Source organism: Notolepis coatsorum, assembly GCF_963971535.1.
Source record: "Notolepis coatsorum genome assembly, chromosome: 18".
NCBI classification, from domain to species: domain Eukaryota; kingdom Metazoa; phylum Chordata; class Actinopteri; order Aulopiformes; family Paralepididae; genus Notolepis; species Notolepis coatsorum.
This window is the reverse complement of record NC_140182.1, coordinates 29,016,914-29,038,716: the sequence shown is the minus strand read 5'-3', so window position 1 is coordinate 29,038,716 and position 21,803 is coordinate 29,016,914. Positions and strand designations below refer to the sequence as shown.

The window sequence follows — 21,803 nt, the reverse complement described above, 5'->3', positions numbered from 1 at the left end:
GCGTTAAAAACGCATAATCTATTTTTTAAATTATGGCTATGTGTCTAATCTGCCCGTCGCTTATCAATGACTTGTTTGCAGTCAACATTGTCGAAACGGATTGTTTTTTAATCGGTTCATATCCTTTTTATAGCATTTCGAAAAGCTATCGTTTTCTCAAAAATTTCCGGAAAATAGAAAGATTCCCTCATATGGCATTTATTGGAATATTCTCGAATACACTAGACACGTTGTCATTTGTCGGCCTATTTATGAATAGTTTTCAAATAAACGCTAGATTATCGATAGTATGTGTACTTATGCACGCTATAGAAGCCAGCTGAGAAATCGATTACCTCATTTCCTCAACATCACACACACACACACACATACGGGACACGCTGTTATCTCAGTGAATACAGCTCTGATTATCCTAAAACTGGTAACATAGACTCCTTACCTTAGATCAGATGTTCTCCAAAAAGATTATTCCAATTCCTGATCGCCATTCCAAATATCGATCGAGTTTATTGATTGATTATTGGCTGCTGTAAATATATATTCTAGGCTGCTTTCCAACTCGCGATCACTTCCCTCATCATCAGACGGCTTGCCAGCATAGTGGCTCCCCCTCCACAGATCCACCAGTATAATTGAATGGCCTGCAGTTACACAGGGATACACGATAGGGGGCGGTATTTTCCCATCGGAGCTCCTACAGGGGCTGCTGTACCAACGGGAGACTCGGTTGATGAAATATGAATTCAGATCGCTAATAAAAAAATCAAACGACAATTCGCGTCGTCGGCACTCAACGGGGGGCATGAAAAGACGACATAACACGTCGCCGGCACTCAAAGTGTTAAAAATGGAATAAAAGCAAAAACGAGTTTAACACGTATATGGCCCTGAACCAGCTAAGAGGTTGGCAGTCGACTACGGCTCCTTAGGTCAGCCCTAGTAGGAAGTAATGGGATGCTTTCACACTTGTCTTTTATACTGTACATGCTTCAGTGGAAGAGTGGTGTGGTTATGTATTTAATTTGTTCTCTCTCTCTCTCTCTCAGGTGCACTGGGGAACTTCTCGATAAGGGGCATGGGTAACAACACGCCTCAGTTGAATCGAAATTTAACACAAGGCACTCAGCTACCGAGTCACATCACCCCCACGACGGGGGTCCCCACCATGTCCCTCCATACCCCTCCATCGCCAAGCAGGTGTGTTAGCTTAATGTACCTTACCTTACTGTATCTTACCTTAATGTACTGTATCTTATCTTAATGTACGTGACCCTATCTTAATGTACCTTACTTTATCTTAATGTACTGTACCTTACCTTATCTTACCATACTGTAACCTACCTTACTGTACCTTACATTATGTCTTACCTTAACCTCTGTACAGCACTTTGGTTGACATGTGTCATGTTTAAATGTGCTCTAAATAAATCTGATTGATCTAACCTTATTCTTAATACCTTACCTTACTGTACCTTACTTTATCTTAATGTACTGTATCTTACCTTACTGTAACATACCATACCTTATTTTATCTTAATGTACCTTACCTTATCTTAATCACCAGGGGGACGTTGCCGATGAACTCGAGGAACATGCTGAACCACTCCCAGGTGGGCCAGAGCATCGGCATGACGGGCAGGACCAACAGTATGAGCAGCCCCAACCGCAGCTCCCCCAGCATCATCTGCATGCCCAAACAGCAGCCAGCGCGGCAGCCCTTCACCATCAACAGGTAGGCTGCACTGCCTAGCACCATCTGCATGCCCAAACAGCAGCCAGCGCGGCAGCCCTTCACCATCAACAGGTAGGCTGCACTGCTTAGCACCATCTGTAGCTTCAAACAGGTAGGCTGCACTACCTAGCACCATCTGTAGCTTCAAACAGGTAGGTTGCACTACCTAGCACCATCTGTAGCGTCAAACAGGTAGACTACACCACCTAGCACCATCTGTAGCTTCAAACAGGTAGGATGCACTACCTAGCACCATCTGTAGCTTCAAACAGGTAGGCTGCACTACCTAGCACCATCTGTAGCTTCAAACAGGTAGTCTGCACTACCTAGCACCATCTGTAGCTTCAAACAGGTAGGTTGCACTACCTAGCACCATCTGTAGCGTCAAACAGGTAGGCTGCACTACCTAGCACCATCTGTAGCTTCAAACAGGTAGGCTGCACTACCTAGCACCATCTGTAGCTTCAAACAGGTAGGCTGCACTACCTAGCACCATCTGTAGCTTCAAACAGGTAGGCTGCACTACCTAGCACCATCTGTAGCTTCAAACAGGTAGGCTGCACTGCCTAGCACCATCTGTAGCTTCAAACAGGTAGGCTGCACTACCTAGCACCATCTGTAGCTTCAAACAGGTAGGCTACACCACCTAGCACCATCTGTAGCTTCAAACAGGTAGGCTACACCACCTAGCACCATCTGTAGCTTCAAACAGGTAGGCTACACCACCTAGCACCATCTGTAGCTTCAAACAGGTAGGCTGCACTACCTAGCACCATCTGTAGTTTCAAACAGGTAGGCTGCACTACCTAGTAGTGTTGTCACGATACTGGAATTTCGACTTCGATACGATACCTTGAAAAGTATCGATACTTCGATACCATTTCGATACAAAAAAAAATAATAATAATATATATATATACCGGTATATTTTTTTTAAACAAATTTAGCTTTTGTTGCTGGTTGATTCTCCTCAGCTTCTCTCTGGTACTATAAGAGAAGATAAATATAACACTTTTAAAACCCTTTGTTTATCTTTAGATCACACATTTAAAAATAACTGTTTATCTCACTTCAATCATTTTTATTGCAGATGCAGAACATGGTATTTTCTCAAGCAGACAGATGTAAACACTGTAATCTGTGTTGCATGTACCTGATGAACTGAACTGTTTGTAATTTTGTATTACAGTTAGTAACAGTTTCGATTTTTGTTTAAAGATAACGAGAGAGAGAGAGAGAGGCTATGCTCGGAGCATTTAGTAACGTTACATTTTCAACAAGATTGCTGCTATTAAACACTTCATGGTAACGTTAACCTTATGTCGACTGTAGTATTGTATGACCTCGACATAACGTTTAAATGTTAACGTTACTCCGTTTCCATGCAGTAATTATAAAAGGTGGCCAGCTAAGCTAACGGAGCTAACGGCTAGCAGTAGCTAACGTTAGCTGAAAGCTGTAACGTTACTAACAACGAATCAGCTGTTGATATTATGCGCCATCAGTAGACAACGTATCATGTATTAAACTAGAGTTAATGGTTTAATGCTTCAGTCACAGTGACGTTGAAAGAGCAGCTGTCACGAACCTCTTTCATTTCTTTATGGAGATCCGCGTTGGCACTGCTCTGTAACACCGCTTGCAAATAGCATTGGTGCATCTTTAGCTTGTCCTTCGTTGTTTACTTCAAACCCAAAGTACCTTCAAACAGCACTTCTGCTGTTTTCTTTATCCACAAGCACAAGTTGCGGAGGCTCTGCATTTGCCATCTTCAGCTAAAATGTTTGTTTACAAACTGAAGACGGCTCTGTGAGGGGGAGGGCTGGACTCGGAGGAGGCGGAGGGGCAAGCGTGCTCTGAACAGCGTGTCAACAACTTGCGGTAGAACACTCGCCAGTTGGTACCGATACTGCAGAAAGTATCTGTATTTCGTGAAATGAGTATCGAAACCATTTTAAATATTCAGTATCGATATGTATCGATACTTCGATATTTTTGACAACACTACTACCTAGCACCATCTGTAGCTTCAAACAGGTAGGCTGCACTACCTAGCACCATCTGTAGCTTCAAACAGGTAAGCTGCACTACCTAGCACCATCTGTAGCTTCAAACAGGTAGGCTGCACTACCTAGCACCATCTGTAGCGATGGTACGTCATGTAATTTTATTTTACTTACACAGATATTTTTTTCACATAAGCATAAAATCCAGGCCACTTATTTGTCAAACACTTACCCCAAAGTTACATAAACATTTCAATGTAGAGTGTTTATTACATCTTTATTAGAACATAAAATTCATTATTACATGGCGTTTTAACATTTGCCAAAATGCTTGATTGTGATTGGTCAATAGCGCTCCGTTACCCCTAGCAGCGGTCAATTATTTCTCGATAATTCACCGCTGTCAGGGGCAACAAGCAATAATGACCGCTGTCAGGGGCAACAGAGCGCTATTGACCAATCACAATCAAGCATTTTGATCGCAGTCATGAAAGCTATAACCTCGTTCCCAGCTTTATCTCGCACAGCTGCACTACATCAGGTCATTCGGGTGCAATCAAGTCCACACCTGCCGATGACAGAGGAGCAGCAGAACAACTGCGTCTGCATTTCATCTCGTCTTGTCGATGGTGTAAAATGAATTAGGTATATTGTTAGTAAGTTATCCATGTAATAAGCGGGATAATGTATAGCTATACTCGGTCATTGTCGCAAAATAATTGACCTTCACTGCGTTTAGAACACTGTCGGTCAATTATTTTGCGACAATGACCTCGTAGCTATACATTATCCCTTACTTATTTTCACTCCCAAGTTGCATTGGATTCATCATGGCAGCGCCCACTAAACAGACAGATTCTCCATTGAAATGTTTAGAAGTTTGACCATTTCAACATATTAACACATTGGACGCCAGACCCGAGTATAGTCGGGTTAACTCGCCGACGCTTCAGCGCCAATTACGAGTATAGTCGGGTTTTAATCGTTATTTTTTTTATTAGCAATATCCATTCATTTTCATCCATCCAGCCTGACGTTATCATTGGGAATGGGTCTGAGCTCGCAAAGGGCAAATACCGCCGCCTATCGTCTCCCGGATGGTATTGCACATCATTGGATTGGCTGGGACTGCATTAAAAAAAAAGTCCGGTCCAGGTTTTACTTCTCGGGCATGCAGCTGGATACTATTGCATTGAGTTCCCCCACTGGGAGCATCGTGGATTATGTGTTTTGGACTATAACGTTGGATCAATGGACTCGATCGATATTTGGAATGGCGATCAGAAATTGGATTAATCTTTTTGCATGACATCAGATGTGAAGTAAGGCCTTTATGTTACGAATCTTGGGGTAATCGGATGTTCCTTTCTCCACCATCGGAGCGTGTGTGTGAGGTTCGCGCCGACCAAAGTACGGAGAAGCGATTTTTCAGACCCCGCTTCTCTTCGTACATGAGGACACATATACTATCGATAATCTAGCGTTTATTTGAAAACGATTTATAAATCAGCTGAAAAATGACAACGTGTTTTGTGTATTCCACTAAAGGGCTATTATCGTGTCTTTCTCTGGAATTACTAGAAATCTCAAACTACTTGTATTCAAAACGGTATAAAACGGAAATGTACAGATGAAAAAACAATCCGTTTCGTACATGTTTTTTTTTTATCCACTTTTTCTCCCATCCCAATTTCTTATTTCCAATTCTTCCATCCCCTGTCTTGAACGTTGCTAGACTATGCCTCCCACTGGTCGGCTGTAGGATAGAATCCTTGCATCAGTGTCCCCTCCGGTACACGAGGAGGCAGCCTGTCACATCTTTTCACCGCAGCAGCTCGAACTCTCAGTGGCGAGGAGTAACGCGTGGGACTCCGTGGGAGGCTCATGCTGCCCCCGATACTTCCTGTTTCCGCTGCACTGGTGTCACCCAAACGACCTGTAGGAGTCGCTGTCCACAACGTCCAATCCCCACCCACCGGCTTTCCCACCCTCCTAACACTGCCAATTGTGTTAGTATGACGGCCGGCCAAGCCGGTAGCAACGCCTAGAGCTGGTCAATGGCCAGCGCTGTAGTCAATGGAGGGCGATCATATTTGCGAACGCATAAACTATATCTTAAATTATGGCTATGTGTCTAATACGCCCGTCGCTTATCAATGACTTGTTTCCAGTCAACATTGTCGAATCGGATTGTTTTTTAATCTGTTCATTTCCGTTTTATACCATTTTGAAAAACGCTCGTTTTTTTTAAACTTCCAGATAAAAATGATAGATTCTGCAGGAATCGCGCTTTACTGGAATACACAAAACACGTTGTCATTTTTCGGCCTATTTATGAATCGTTTTCAAATAAACGCTAGATTATCGATAGTATGTGTACTTATGCACGCTAGAGAAGCGGGCTGAAAAATGTATTATCTTATTTCCTGATCAGCACACACACACTCACAGCCACACACACATATGGGACACGTTGTGATCCGCTGTGAAAAAAACTCTGATTACCCCAAGACTGGTAACATAGATTCTAGGGCTGTCTTAAATACTTCGAAGCTTCGAAGCTTCGTTCGATGGCACAAGCTTCGGACATAAAAAACTTTTTTTAATTTTTTTTTACTTCGATTTCTGTGTGTGTGTGCGTATGGGGCCATTGGGTGGGGCCGGGGGACAAATACACTGGAGGAAAGTAACCCAGCTCAGCACTGCCCAAATTATATCATCACTATTGCCTGTTTGAAGGATATCATCCTCAAACACATATACACCTACATGCCTTGTAGAATTCCACACATAAGAAAGAAAGATACTGGGATGAATAAACAAAATGGGAAATAAAATGTAGAAATGCATGCAATACATAAATAAATATGAATCTCCATATATGAAATAGAACATTTAGATAAGGTGCTACTGAGATGTTTTGGTGAGTTCTTCGTTTTTTTGTGGAAGTAGCCCTTCTTAAAAATGCATGAACATTCACTGATAATTGGTCTAGTGGAGTCTACAAGGTCTACATTGCCGGACCATGTAGAATCCGGACCTTGTAGACTGACATAATTCTGTGCATAGTTTAGTCTACACAGGCCATATTTCAAATAATCAATCTTACTTCATTCATCTTAAACATTCTTGATTTGGGGGATTGGTAGTTCCCATGAAATCTGAAGTTGTTCAAACGACAACAGCGATCCACCTTGAATTAAATCACACAGCCGAGTGAAACCTTGTTGGCTGCGTCACAGTCACGAAAGGGGCTACTTAATTCATTAATCCAATCCACTTTATTTTTTTTATCCACTTTTTCTCCCATTTTCTATATTTTTCTCCCATCCCAATTTCGTATCATCCAATTCAACCCTCCCCTGTCACGAACGCTGTTTCTTGCCTCCCACAAGCCGGCTGCAATGTGGACTAAGTCATACATAGCACAAGTCCCCTCCAGTACTTGAGGTAACAGCAGTCGCATCTTTTCACCTGCGCAGCTCGATCGCTCAGTGGCGAGGAGTAACGCGTGGGAGGCTCACGCTGCCCCAGACACTTCCTGATTCTACTGCGCAGGCGCACCAACCGACCTGTAGGAGTCGCTGTCCACAACGCCCGATCCCCACCCATCAGTTTCCCACCCCCTAATACGGCCAATGTGTATTAGTATGAACAACCAGCTAAACTGAAAGCAATGTGGAGCGCTGGGCTCGAACAGGCAAGCCCAGCGTCTCCGTCATTCGTGGCGAGCGCCTTGCCCAATACGCCACGTAGCCGCCCTCCAATCCACTTTATTTATAGAGCACATTTAAAAACAACAAAGTTTACCAAGTGCTGTACAAGTCCCACAACATAAGAAAGAAAAAAGAATTATATATAAAAAAAAATATATATTTTTTTTTATAAATTTTTTTTCGAAGCTTTGAATTAAAATCGAAGCTCGGCCCCGAAGCTTCGATTGCCAAAAAAAGCTTTGAAGGTCAGCCCTAATAGATTCCTTACCTCACATCAGATGTTCTGCAAAAAGATTATTCCAATTCCTGATCGCCATTCCAAATATCGATCGCGTTTATTGATCCAACGTTAGGTACTCGAAGCGCATAATCCACGCTGTTATGAGGGTCGGCGATGACTGCAGTAGTCTCGGGTTACATGCCTGAGAAGTAAAATGTGGATTCCGGAGTTTTATTTTCTCATCCATTTTCATTGAGTCCAATCCAATGGGTGCATTACCATCCTGGAGACGATAGGGGGCGGTATTTTCCCTGTTCGAGCTCATAGACAGTCCCAATGGTAACGTGAGGCTAGATTGATGAAAAATGAATGGATATCGCTAATAAAAGCAATAACGATTAAATAACGAGATTTCTCGTCATTGGCACTCGACGCATGGCATGAAATAACGAGATTTCTCGTGGCTGGCACTCAAAGTGTTAAGCACTGAACTTGAAGAGGTGCTATACACGGACTTCACGGTGGTGAAAGTAGGTGAGGAGCTGGTAGTATGGCCATGGCCCCGCTTATGTGTGAGCAGATGTGGGTGTGGCCACACTGGCCAGGCAGGTGAGGAGCTTGCATGTGGTTGAAAGTTTTCATGATAGCATATGATTAAAGGGACAGTTCCAATAGAGCAGAGCGCAAAGCTATAACGAAATATAACATAACCTCACTGTCTACTAGGGCTGCACGATGAATCGATTTTTAATCGAAATCGTGATTTGGAATGATGCAATTATTATTATTTTTTAACCAGGAAGTCCCATTGAGATACAAGATCGGTTTGGGAGAGGGAGGTAAGGGATTTAGATTGTGTGTTGTGAAGTTTAGACTTCAGAGAGGGAGAGTAAAGTACAGAAAAAAGGGTACCGTTGTGTAGGCCTACCGGTATCGATTCCCAGGTAAAAAGAAACATTTTCAGGCTCTGTGTCCCGAAAAGACCCACCGCGTAGGCCAGATGCAAGCCGCATTTTACAATAAACCTCTGTGGGGCTGCTTAATTTTTTTTAAATATTATAATCGCAAATTTAATCGCAATCGCAATATCTGTCCGAAAAATCGCAATTCGATTATTTCCCAAAATTGTGCAGCCCTAGTGTTTACTATGAAGTCAGAACATAACCTCACTGTTTACTATGAAGTCAGATAACATAACCTCACTGTTTACTATGAAGTCAGATAACATAACCTCACTGTTTACTATGAAGTCAGATAACATAACCTCACTGTTTACTATGAAGTCAGATAACATAACCTCTCACTGTTTACTATGAAGTCAGAACATAACCTCACTGTGTTTACTATGAAGTCAGAACATAACCTCCCACTGTGTTTACTATGAAGTCAGAACATAACCTCACGAAGTCAGATAACATAACCTCACTGTTTACTATGAAGTCAGAACATAACCGCCCACTGTGTTTACTATGAAGTCAGAACATAACCTCACTGTTTACTATGAAGTCAGAACATAACCTTGCTGTGTTTACTATGAAGTCAGAGAACATAACCTCACTGTTTACTATGAAGTCAGATAACATAATCTCTCACTGTTTACTATGAAGTCAGAACATAACCTCCCACTGTGTTTACTATGAAGTCAGAACATAACCTCTCACTGTGTTTACTATGAAGTCAGAACATAACCTCCCACTGTTTACTATGAAGTCAGAACATAACCTCAACATGGATTTGCCGCGATTAACATGGACACCAAAGCGGCATGTTGCAGTTCAGCATCCATTCCATTTGAGTCTGTTTCAGCATACAGACAGAGACGGACAGAGACGGACAGAGACGGACAGACAGAGAGAGAGAGACGGAGACAGACGGAGACAGACCAAGACAGACAGAGAGAGAGAGACGGAGAGAGAGACAGACTGAGACAGACAGAGAGAGAGAGAGAGAGAGAGAGAGAGAGAGAGAGAGAGAGAGAGAGAGAGAGAGACAGAGGGCGCTCAAATACAAACGGCAGCCAGCATTTCATCAACAGGTCGGACTGTTCTGACACACACACACACACACATTTTCAAGCTGACCTTTCTCCTCTCTTTCCACAGCATGTCAGGATTTGGGATGAACCGTAACCAGGCGTTTGGGATGAACAACTCCATATCCAGCAACATCTTTAATGGCACAGGTTAGTGTGTTTTATTAACATCCATCCAGAGATGGCATTTATTGATTTATTAATGAATGTTTTTGAGTTTTCATTCATTATTTCTTCTGTTGTTGAGTTTGTGTCTTGGTCCCTAGATGCCCGTGTGAGAGCAGATTATACCGGCTGCATCATAAACAGCTGTTTAGCGCTCTGTAACCTAGCGACATACTGAGACAATGCACTAGTGGGGAATAATAGCTTTGCAATTCACCTAGCTAACACTGAACTGACAAGCTTTCTCATGTTTACAAAGAGCGCTATAGATGGTTAACAAGATACAGATGGTGTCAACACATTCCGTTTGTTGTCCATAAATTGTCATTTAAAGTGTTGAATAACATTAAAGAGGCACGCCAACACTATGGGAAATGCGCTGATACGGACCACTAGCCTACCTTAACACTTTCAGTGCCGGTCTCCGTTTCCTATTTACCCCGTTGAATGCCGCCACCCACTTCAATGATGGAGCTCTCATATTTGCGAACACATAAACTATCTTAAATTATGGCTATGTGTCTAATATGGCCGTCGCTTATCAATGACTTGTTTGCAGTCAACATTGTCAAAACGGATTGTTTTTTAATCGGTTCATTTTCGTTTTTATACCATTTTGAAAAATGCTAGTTTCTTGAAACTTCCAGAAGATTTCAGAAGATTCTGTGATAAACACCCTTTACTGGAATACACTGGAATACACAAAACACGTTGTCATTTTTCGGCCTATTTATGAATCGTTTTCAAATAAACGCTAGATTATCGATAGTATATGTGTGCTATAGAAGCAGGCTGAAAAATTCTCTTATTTCCTGATCGCGCACACACACATACGGCACACGCTGATATATAGGTGAAAATAGCTCTGATTATCCCAATACTGGTCAAATAGATTCCTTACCTCAGATCAGATGTTCTTCAAAAAGATTACCGGTATTCCAATTCCTGATCGCCATTCCAAATATCGATCGCGTTTATTGATCCAACGCTGGGTACTTCAAATATATATTCCACGCTGTTCTGAGGGACCACAATGAGTCCGATCGGCTCGGATTACTTGCCTGAGAAGTCAAATGTGGATTCCGGATTTTTCTTTTCTCATCCATTCCATCCATTCCATTCCAATGCGTGCATTACCATCCGGGAGACGATAGGGGGCGGTATTTTCCCAATTCGAGTTCAGACAGATCCACACTGAAATATGAATGGAAATCGCTAATAAAAAAAATTACGATTAAAAACGAGATATCTCGTTGGCTGGCACTCAACGGTTGGCATGAACTAACGAATTATGCCGTGGCTGGCACTCAAAGTGTTAAAACTCCTGGAGAGGCGTTTCTGGCCAACAGCTAGGCTACTGGTCCGTATCCGCTTCCACTCGTTTGTGCTAAGCTAGGCTAGCTTGCAGCCAGGTAGTTTTCTACTGTGAGGGGAAATCGGTGTCTACGTTCTTGTCTGACTCTGGAGGAGACGGTGAGCACACTTCCCATGATGTTGGTGTGCCCCTCTAACATTCATGATTGCTAATGTTGACTTTGCTATGGCGCTAACTAGCTTGTTTGTATATGTTGCTAGGTTATTGGCCACAGCAGCAAGTTGTCAGGGCACTGAACAGCTGTTTATGATCTCATGACTGCTCACCACTACCCATATTAATATAATATAATAATATAATCAACTTTATTTGTATAGTACTTTTCATACAGAAATTGCATTTCAAAGTGCTTCACAGCAGTAAAAAGATACAGGCATATGCGAGCATAATACAGGCATGCAGTGAATGGTATCCCTTTTTTCTGGTATCCCTTCCCACTTTATCCAATCAGGAGAGAGAACCCTATACGGTATATTTTTTACTTATTTCAAGAAATCTTGCCAAACCAAATTTGATTACTACACTGGTATATAATTGTACTTGTTTCAAGGACACATTTGCCTAAAACTAGTTTTTATTTCTTATTTTTGTAAGACCATTTTTGCAGTGTGGAGTTCTCTCTCCCGATTGGATAAAGTGGGAACAGGATAATTTTCAGTTTACTGCAGAGCAGAGTGACTGGGAGACCCATGTTACCAGGACTTGACATTAACTTTTTGGCTCACTAGCCACTCAGCATTTTCACCAGCCAAAAATCCCAGCGCTCGCACCCCCACCCAAAAAGTTATTGGACAATGTAACTGCATGCATTTGTTTGGACATAAGATTTTATTTGAACAGAAACACCTAAAATAACATCTAATCCAAAATGTCAGTAGTGTGGTGTGCGTGCTAAAATAACATCTAACGCCAAATGGGAGGGGGGGGTTAAAGGTCAAGGTTTCCTGACCTCCACATGCGGGCAATAGAGTGCGGGTGAACGGCAGGAGTAACTATGACTCGGTAGCCAAAGGGGGGTGATTGCGATTTTGCGCGCGCGCCCGTATTCCGATCCCCGCGAAAATATGCACGGGGGCAGGTCTCGTCGGTTCTACAACTTCCCAATGCCCTTCCATCAGTGAAAAACGTCGGGAAATACGGTTTGGAATGATTTGGGTGATTTTACGCAAGCTCCCACGCGCGATCCCGTGGGCGGATCGATGCGAGATTTCTCTCGGGGTAGATGTCGACGTGGAAAAACCTCGCAGATTTTGCGCAAGCTCCCACGCGTGTGCCCATATTTTTGTAAATGAATACAAACAAAATAAATAACAAAAAAAAAATCAAAACATAACTCAATTTACATGTTCGAAAAGGAGTAGGAAGAAGTATACATTTATTTAATCCTACCCCTTTTCCACTACTCAAATGAGTGTACTAATTTAAAACATCTAAAAAAAATATATATATATATATATATACTGGTATATATGCAAAAAAAAAAAAAAAAACTTTATATGTAAAACACGAAGGAAATAAAATAAAAATGTAAACACCCGTGAATATCAAGTCCCTTCCTCATCCCTGTACCTCGTGAACATCATTTCCTTAGAAATCAGTTTTAATTGTCTCATATTTGGACATTGCTTTAGCACCACATTCAGACTGTTTCACTCCACATATTGAGATGCAGTGTCTTCTCATGGTAGTGCGTACATTAAGAACTTTTAAATTGAGTTCTCCCCTCAGATTATAACCCCCCTCCCTATCAAAGAACAGTTCTTGAATGTTTCCTGCAAGTACATGACCTTTTGCTTTATACATTATTGTGCCGTTTTTTTAATTCCACAAGATCATTTAACTTTAATGTTTTTGACTTTAAAAAATAATATGTTTGTGTGATCACGATAACCTGCAATGTGAACTATCCTTATGGCCCTTTTTTGGAGTATAAAAAGTGGTTGTAGTGTAGAATTATAAGTGTTTCCCCAGACTTCAGCACAGTAATTTAAATATGGTAAAACTAGTGAACAAACAGTAGAGAATGTAGAGTGATTTTCTATCCAGAATGTGCTTTACTTTACTCATGACTGAAATGCTTCTTGACAGTTTAGATTGGACATGTTTTATGTGAGGTTTCCAACAGATTTTATGGTCTATTATTACACATAGGAATTTATTTTCATAAACTCTTTCAATAATCACATCATTTATTTTAACTTGTACTTGAGTATTTAATCTACAGTTTCCAAATAACATAAATCAAATCAAATCAAATGTATTTGTAAGGCCCGACAACACACGTTAATGTCCCCATGGGCCGGACACGTCTTCTTTAAACAAGTCAAGAAGAAACATAACAATAAGTCAAGAACAAAACAAGAACACCATAAGGTCCAACAAATTTAAAATAAATGCAAATAAATAATAGAATGCAAGCACTCCCAGACATACCCCACGCGAAGGTAAGGAAAAACTCACTAAAACCTAATAATAGGGAAAAAATGCTCCACAGGCAGTGTGGAGGAGAGAAACCTTAAAAGGGCCATTCAAGGGGGGGATCTCCCTTCTTAGATGTCGGTGATAGTAGTGTTGCAGACTAACAGTTGGTAAGCATGCACTCAATGTGTGTAGTGAAACACAGATGAGTGCATGCAATAGCAACTGAACATTTTGAAAAATTAAAGATAGAGCTGATAGCGATAGCAACTGAACATTTTGAGAGATTAAAGATAGAGCTGATAGCGAATCTATTTGAGGCACAGGGGCGACGCAAAGAGGGTTGCGTCCTCCCTGTCTTAATCACGGGACGTTCAACACTCCGGTCATCGCTCCGAGACAGCCGGAGACAGGGAGATGGGAGCGGGGCGGCGCAGAGAGGGTCGCAACCTCCCGACATCACCGCGGGACGTCCAGCACTCCGGTCACCACTACGAGACCGCCGGGTAGATGTCCTCGTGGGACACAATTTCCCAATGCATTGTCCCGTGGGATTATGCCCACCCTGCGGCGATATTAATTGAGGGGCGGATTTGCGGTGACAGGGAAATGGAAAAAGGTCACCCGCCAAAGTGGCTGGTAAGAGTGATGGAGTTCTCCAAATGCCGAACTGCCGAATTCTACCCGCGGGTGTTAATGTCAAGCTCTGCATGTTACTGATCAGACAATATATCAGTGATGGCTGTTGGAGTGTAGAGCTATTATTTTAACATTTAGACCACTTTTCTTTTACCAACAAAAAATACCACTTACAGCACCTTTCTGACTGTTATATTATATATACACCTTTAGCTAGCTGTTATATAATTTATACACCTTAACTGGCTATATCGTCAATATTAATTGACATGTTATATTAACTGACATGTTATATCAACTGATATGCTGTTATATTAACCGACATGCTATTATATTTATTGACATTGTTATATTAACTGACATACTATTATATTAACTGACATGTTATATTCATATTTAATATGTCATCCCTTTTTAAATGGATAATAAGTAAACGCATCATTGCGACCAACACTATAATTTTGTTTTCTACAATTAATAATTAACTATTACAAAGAGGAGACAAATTTGCCAAAATGTCCTCATCCAGGAGAAACGCCAGTCATTATGACACAGATAAAGACAGAATGTAAACTGTCCCCCTGAACCCTCTCCGTCCCGACAGACGGCAGTGAAAACGTGACGGGACTGGATCTGTCGGACTTCCCTGCCTTAGCAGACAGGAGCCGGAGAGAAGGCAGTGGGAACCCCACACCGCTACTCAACCCTCTGGCAGGAAGGGCTCCCTACGGTAAGGACCAGTGCTTCTCAGCCCCTTTTCAGGTCATCACCCCCCTCCCCGGCCTCCAGCACGCCGGGGTACTGGCCCTCCGTATTCAAAATCAGACAGTGTGAGCTCCAGGCCCACCGCCCTGCCCGGTGGGCCCACACTATCTGACATCCATGTTCCTGTGCTAGTGAAAGGTTAACCTTCTGTAGTGTGTAGGGGTGTAACGGTACGCGTATTCGTCCCGTGAATTTACGGTACGGCCATCACGGTGCGGTACGTGCAGCCATACGAAGGATACGCCTCGGAGCCTTCCCTCGCGCGGCACAGAGGAGCCTTCCCTCACGCGGCTCGGAGGATAATAATGTAATAATAATAATAATAATAATGCAGGACCTGTTGCAGAGGTCTTTATTCGGCATGCAACGACACTCAATGTTTTTTAGCGGTACACACAGCGGTTAGTTTAGCACACACACCGGAACACACATGCATGCATTGTCTCTTTAGGATCGCCGATGCGATTAGTCTCTGCGATTAACCCATCCCGTCGTCCTTCCCCCCCAAGGGCAGCCGGGAGCAGACGGGCATCAACGTGAGCCGCGCCAGGGGACCAATCCAAGTGCTCCTGTCCGTCTTTGTCAAGGACGCCACAGCGTTAGCGATCTGTTGTTGTGCATGTTTTTCCATTGGGTTTATCTTATCGGGGGGGAAACCCTTGCGAGCACGGGGACAACATGCAAACTCCACACAGAAAGGCCTGGGAGATACCCCACCTGGGTACCTGGCATCATGGAAACCTGGTCCCCAAGCGGGAATCGAACCCTGGACCTTCTTGCTGTGAGGCGACAGTGTTAACCACTACACCACCGTGCCGAGGAGCCTTCCCTCGCGCGGCACAGAGGAGCCTTCCCTTGCGCGGCTCAGAGGAGCCTTCCCTCTTTGCAGCGCAAACACACCAGTCGCACATGCAGGCACTCGCGAGATCCGTGCGAGAACAGCGCGCGTGGCCGGGGACACCGAGGCACATTTACATTGGAACAGCTGCAGGGTCATTACAATTTTACAGTTTTCTTTCGTTTTCTTGTTCGCCCAATAATGTTAACCAAATGAAACCAATGGAAAGAAACGCACCAACAAACACACCAACATTCTCCCCCGCCGGACTCGAGTAGGGTAAATCTGCAGTGCCGCAGCCTCATACATTGCCGGACTCACGGGGCACAGCTGATCAAATTAAAAAAAGAAACATACTTTTCCTATAGAAAATTATTCTATTTAATAATTATTATAATAATTATCATAAATATAATATATAAATTAAAACAATTATATTAATAATTATAAATATATTTTTTCTGTTGTACCGAACCGTGACCCCAATACCGAGGTACGTACCAAACCGTGGCTTCTGTGTACCGTTACACCCCTAGTAGTGTGGTAGTGAAAGGTTAACCTTCTGTAATGTGGTAGTGAAAGGTTAACCTTCTGTAGTGTGGTAGTGAAATAGTGAAAGGTTAACCTTCTGTAGTGTGGTAGTGAAAGGTTAACTGTCTAGTGTGGTAGTGAAAGGGTTAACCTTCTGAAGTGTGGTAGTGAAAGGGTTAACTGTCTAGTGTGGTAGTGAAAGGGTTAACCTTCTGTAGTGCGGTAGTGAAAGGTTAACCGTCTAGTGTGGTAGTGAAAGGGTTAACCTTCTGTAGTGTGGTAGTGAAAGGGTTAACCTGTAGTGTGGTAGTGAAAGGGTTAAGTCCGTCAGTGTTGTGTTTCAAATGGAGGCCTTTAAGCAAAATGGCGCCAGCGTTATTGACCATTTTCACGATGTTTGCAGACCCATCGTGTGTTCTGTATTATAGCTATGGAGACAATAGTATGTCACATTTGACAGGCACTGTTTATAGTCTAACATTGACAAACCAGCGATTGTTACCAAAAGCATGTTTTAGGTTTGGTCAAATATGACGCTGTGATCAATACAAAAGCATGTTTTAGGTTAGGTAAAATATACCTAAAATAGACCTTACCTTAGTCAGAAGGTACTCCAAAATGAATAATCCATGTAGTTCCATTGCGATCGCCATTACTCATGTGCATTGGGTCTAGCTATAATACGGGAAACAATAGGTTTCAGGCGAGCAAATCTCTGACAGATGGCTGTGTGTGCTGCTCACTTTGGGGGAAGGGATTCCTGCAGCCGGAGGTACCTCAGTACTGAAAGACACCTTAGAGACCCAGCTCAAAGGTAGGCGATACTGCCACCTGTTGGGATTCGATCGTCATCATTGCAATTATAACGTAGGCAGCGGTGCCAGGGAGACACAGGCAGGTCCGCGCGAGTGTTTAGAATGGGGAAAATCGGAAAAATGAATAAAAAAGGATCTAAACCCGAGAAATCTCGGGGTTGGCACTAAACCGTTGGATTTGAAATCCGAGAAATCTCGAGTATGGCGCAGAAAGAGTTAAGTGTGGGGTCGCCAAAAAAAAATACTAAATAAAATGGGATCGTGGTATAAAAGAGAACCCCTGCAATATATAAATAAAAAAATCATTCATTTTTGTTTGGATTCAGATTTTTACTCCTTTTCACCACCAAGTTTTTCATAAATTAAACATTACAAAAATAAATAGTTTCTTTCTTTGCTAGAAAGTGACACATTGTCTCTGAAGTGGGATTTTGGTTGTGCTTCACTGCATGTAGGCTCCTCTCTGGTTCCAGTCAAGTTGTCGTCCTGATATTAAAACGATGATGAATAAACTAGCGCCCCCTTTGAGCATCTCAACGCTCCCCTTTCAACAATTCTGCACCCAGCACCCCCTCACACTCTCTGAACGTCCCCTGGGGGTGATACCCAGTGCCCCCTCACACTCTCTGAATGCCCCCTGGGTGTGGTACCGCCCCCCTCACACTCTCTGAACGCCCCCGTTGAGAAACCCTAGACTGTAGCCGGCCGCCATATTGAGAACCAAGTAAGAAGCTGTTTTTATCCACTGAATATTTATTGAGCACATATGTTGTTTTTCAGCGATATCCAGCTACATGCTCCTACTGGCCCCTATATTTACACCTAGGAGCAGCCTAGGACGACCACAGTTCTCTGCTGAGCCTTTCCACTCTGGCAGCTTTGGGTTAAGTGCCTTGCCCAAGGGCACATCAGCAGTTACTTCTTCACTCCCAAAGCTAGATTTGGTCACAAGCTAGCTTCTCCTAAACCTGTAGGCTACCGCTGCTTATCAGTCCTCATCACTCCAGTAGGGGCCTGTCATGGAACATGTGGACAGTTGGTACAACGACAAAGCAAAAACAAATGTCTACACAGATGTCATACAGTGTCCTGATGTACTGAGGAGTTTCTCATATTTGCTCAAACTCTCAAAACCTCTACTGGCACACCAATCACAGCTGCTTGCTTGTTGTAATGTTATATAGTCTGGTAAGAAACACAAACCACAACCTTTAGAGCTCCATCTGTGGTTAAAACGTTTACCTCCACATTCATTTTCTTCTTATGAATTTTCATCAAATGCGCTACCATGGAATCTGCCATCTACTGTAATCACCTATTGAATCAATCAAGTAGCTTGGTGTGTGAGTGCAGGTTGCAAGTTTGAGCAGATATGAGCAACACCCGTAAGTACATGGAGACATGGTATGACGTCATCTGTGGCCCAGATATGAGCAAGCAAGCCACTGTTGTGGGGCGACAGTGGCTCAGGAGGTAGAGCAGTTGTCTGGTAATCCAGAGGCTCCCGGTTCAACTCCCACTCCTCCCGGGCAGAGTGTGAGTCCTTGAGCAAGACACACTTAACCCCTAATTGCTCTCGATGTGCAGGTTGGCACCTTGCATGGTTGCCTCTGCCGTCGGTGTGTGAATGTGAGAGTGAATGGGTAAAATGTGAGGAACAAATTGTAAAGCGCTTTGGATAAAAGCCTTGTAGATGTATCGTTGAAATCAGGTTACCTCGCCTGAGTATTTAAACCATGCCCGCACAGCTTGGATCGTCCCAGAAAAAAAAAACTACCATTCCCAGTGGAGTGCAATACCAGCCGGAAGACGTAGGCGGCGGTATTTGCCCTTTTGCGAGCTCAGACCCATTCCCAACGATAACATCACGCTGGATGGATGAACATTTATGGATATCGCTAATAAAAGAAATAACGATTAAAACCCGACTATACTTGTGATTGGCGCTCAAGCGATGGCGAGTTAACCCGACTATCATCGTGACTGGCGTCCAATGAGTTAATGGAGATGTTGAAATGAATGACTTGTTTTTGTTTGTTACAGTTTTTGTTCTGGTCAGCAGATACCTTTTGCTTCCTAAAGATACTGGATGGCCTATTGATTTTTTATTTATAAAAGTTTTAATGGGGTTGATTGCAATAAGGTGTAGGACCTGATAAGCTAATTGCTTCTTCTGTTTAGTCAGATAATTTATGAAATTAGCTTTATATATATATGAATGAATGAATGAAATTGTATTTTCGTGTTGTGTCCGACGACCCATCCCTTACGGCAGTGGTCATGGTCACCAACCTTTTTAAGCCCAAGATCACTTTTTTTTTTTTTTGGTGAAGGCAAGATCTACCTATTGAAGCGTTGAGAGAAAAAGACAGCCAAGATTGTACTTTAAACTAAATTACTTTTATTTGCCTGTATTCTAATTACATGCAATGCTTTGGTCCAACATTAAAACGTCAAAGTAGAACTGTAATATGTACTTTCTCAGTCAGTGCTAAGTGCAGTCATCTTATGCAGCATCACTTTTCACATCAAAACAAAAGTAGAACTGTAATGTGGACTTTCTCATATTATTAACATTGACAAACATATTTACAATTAGCATTTTATAAAGTAGAACTGTAATGTGAACTTTCTCAGTCAGTGCTAAGTGCAGTCATCTTATGCAGCATCACTTTTCACATCAAAACAAAAGTAGAACTGTAATGTGGACCTTCTCCTATTAATTAACATTGCCAAACATATTTACAATTAGCATTTTATAAAGTAGAACTGTAATATGTACTTTCTCAGTCAGTGCTAAGTGCAGTCCTCTTATGCAGCATCACTTTTCACATCAAAACAAAAGTAGAACTATAATGTGGACTCTGATATTATTAACATTAGAAAATGCTAATTGTAAATATGTTTGTCAAAGTAGAACTGTAATATGTACTTTCTCAGTCAGTGCTAAGTGCAGTACCGTAATCTTATGCAGCATCACCTTTCACATCAAAACAAAAGTAGAACTGTAATGTGGACTCTCAGGGAAAGATTTAAAAAAAAAAAAAAAAGAAAAAAAAAATGCAGGGAAAGATCTACAGGGAAGGTCTCAAAGATCGACCAGTCGATCAAGATCGACGGGTTGGTGACCACTGCCTTACGGGATTATAAGACACCAAAAACAACAATTGAACATAACAATCACTTTCCATGGCTTCTAAGCTACACCATGCACATCATCAGAGGCCAAAATACATCACATATGTTATTTCCATGCGTTTATCCCAAGCTTTCTCTAAATATTCAGCAAGTGCAAAAACCCTGTGATAAAAAAAATACATTTTAGTCTATCTGCATCACTAAACCACTAACTCAACGTTTTTACACCTGTCAAATAACTTTTTACGCAACTCATAATATAGTGGACAATAAAACATAAAATGAAACTCATTCTCAATATCAATACCACAGTAAATACAGATCCGCTCTTCTTCTGCGACCCCCCGTTAACGTCCGGTCTCGAGGTGCAGGGGCAAAATCCCAGAGCGGAGCTGGGCACACAATGACCGTTGTCTTTTTGATAATGGAGCACACACAGTTTTTTTTTTTTTTTTTAACTTTATTTTTTAGCGTTAATCGCTTTTCTGGTCAAGCATGACCGACAGAAACAGGTTGAAATGGGATGTAGAGCAGGGGAAGACACTCTGAGAAAATACGGCGGGTCCGGGAATCGAACTCGTGTACCCCAGATCCGTGACGAGCACGGTTTTCCCCGACGCAGAAATAGCGCCGAGATATGCGGTGAGCTACGGGAGCTCCCCGCACACACAACTTTTGATCATACTAAATGTTCTTAGTTTTGGTTTATGTAGTATTTCCTGTGACCATTTAATCTGATGTATATTAGACGAGGCTTCCTTAACCAAGGAGATGTTAACAGTATTTACAGTATTTATTTATTATTCTCTTGACATTTTTATAAATCTGTTCCATAAAGCTAACATGCTGCCTTTCCATCTTATTCCACACGGTTCCCATCCCATATCTCCCGTTATTGCTAATACAGGGGTGAATTTATGGACTCCTAGAAAGTACCGTATTCTTGCCCTATTCTGTACCTTTTCTCCTTTTTATATTTACTTTTGAACCCCATACCCCTGCCATATAGTCCATAACAGGGCAAACGCATGAATGAAATAATTTGAATTAGGCAGCATATCCCAAATCACCCAGCTGTTTAGTTTTTGCTATTATACCACCCAGTGCCCTACTAGCAGATTCAGCCAATGCAGCTGTACCAGGTTCGAAGTTCAGATGCTCCTCTATAATGAAGCCTAAATATTTATATTTTTCAGCTTATTCAAATTTTTGTTCCCCAAAGTAAAACAGAAAATTACTCCTTTTAAACTTAGTCGGTCTGAAATGCATGGTTTGAGTTTTACTGTAATTAACTAAGTCTCTACTTTCTACACCAGCTTTCTGTACATATTAACATTTTCTGAAGATGGTTATATAACGTGTATACCATATATATACCGGTATATATATATATATATATCTCTCTTTAAATTT

General features: G+C 42.1%; 1 protein-coding gene across 2 annotated transcripts in view; it reads left to right on the top strand.

The window, feature by feature from the left end:
* The window catches only part of cnot2 (CCR4-NOT transcription complex, subunit 2), a 55,219-nt gene that overhangs the window by 13,786 nt on the left and 19,630 nt on the right, over positions 1-21,803 (top strand). For both annotated transcript variants that reach the window (XM_084335519.1, XM_084335520.1), the window contains exons 4-7: positions 1,047-1,197; positions 1,565-1,732; positions 9,777-9,856; positions 14,908-15,033. In XM_084335519.1, the coding sequence (XP_084191645.1) occupies positions 1,047-1,197; positions 1,565-1,732; positions 9,777-9,856; positions 14,908-15,033 (525 nt within the window). The remainder of the gene's footprint in view (positions 1-1,046; positions 1,198-1,564; positions 1,733-9,776; positions 9,857-14,907; positions 15,034-21,803) is intronic.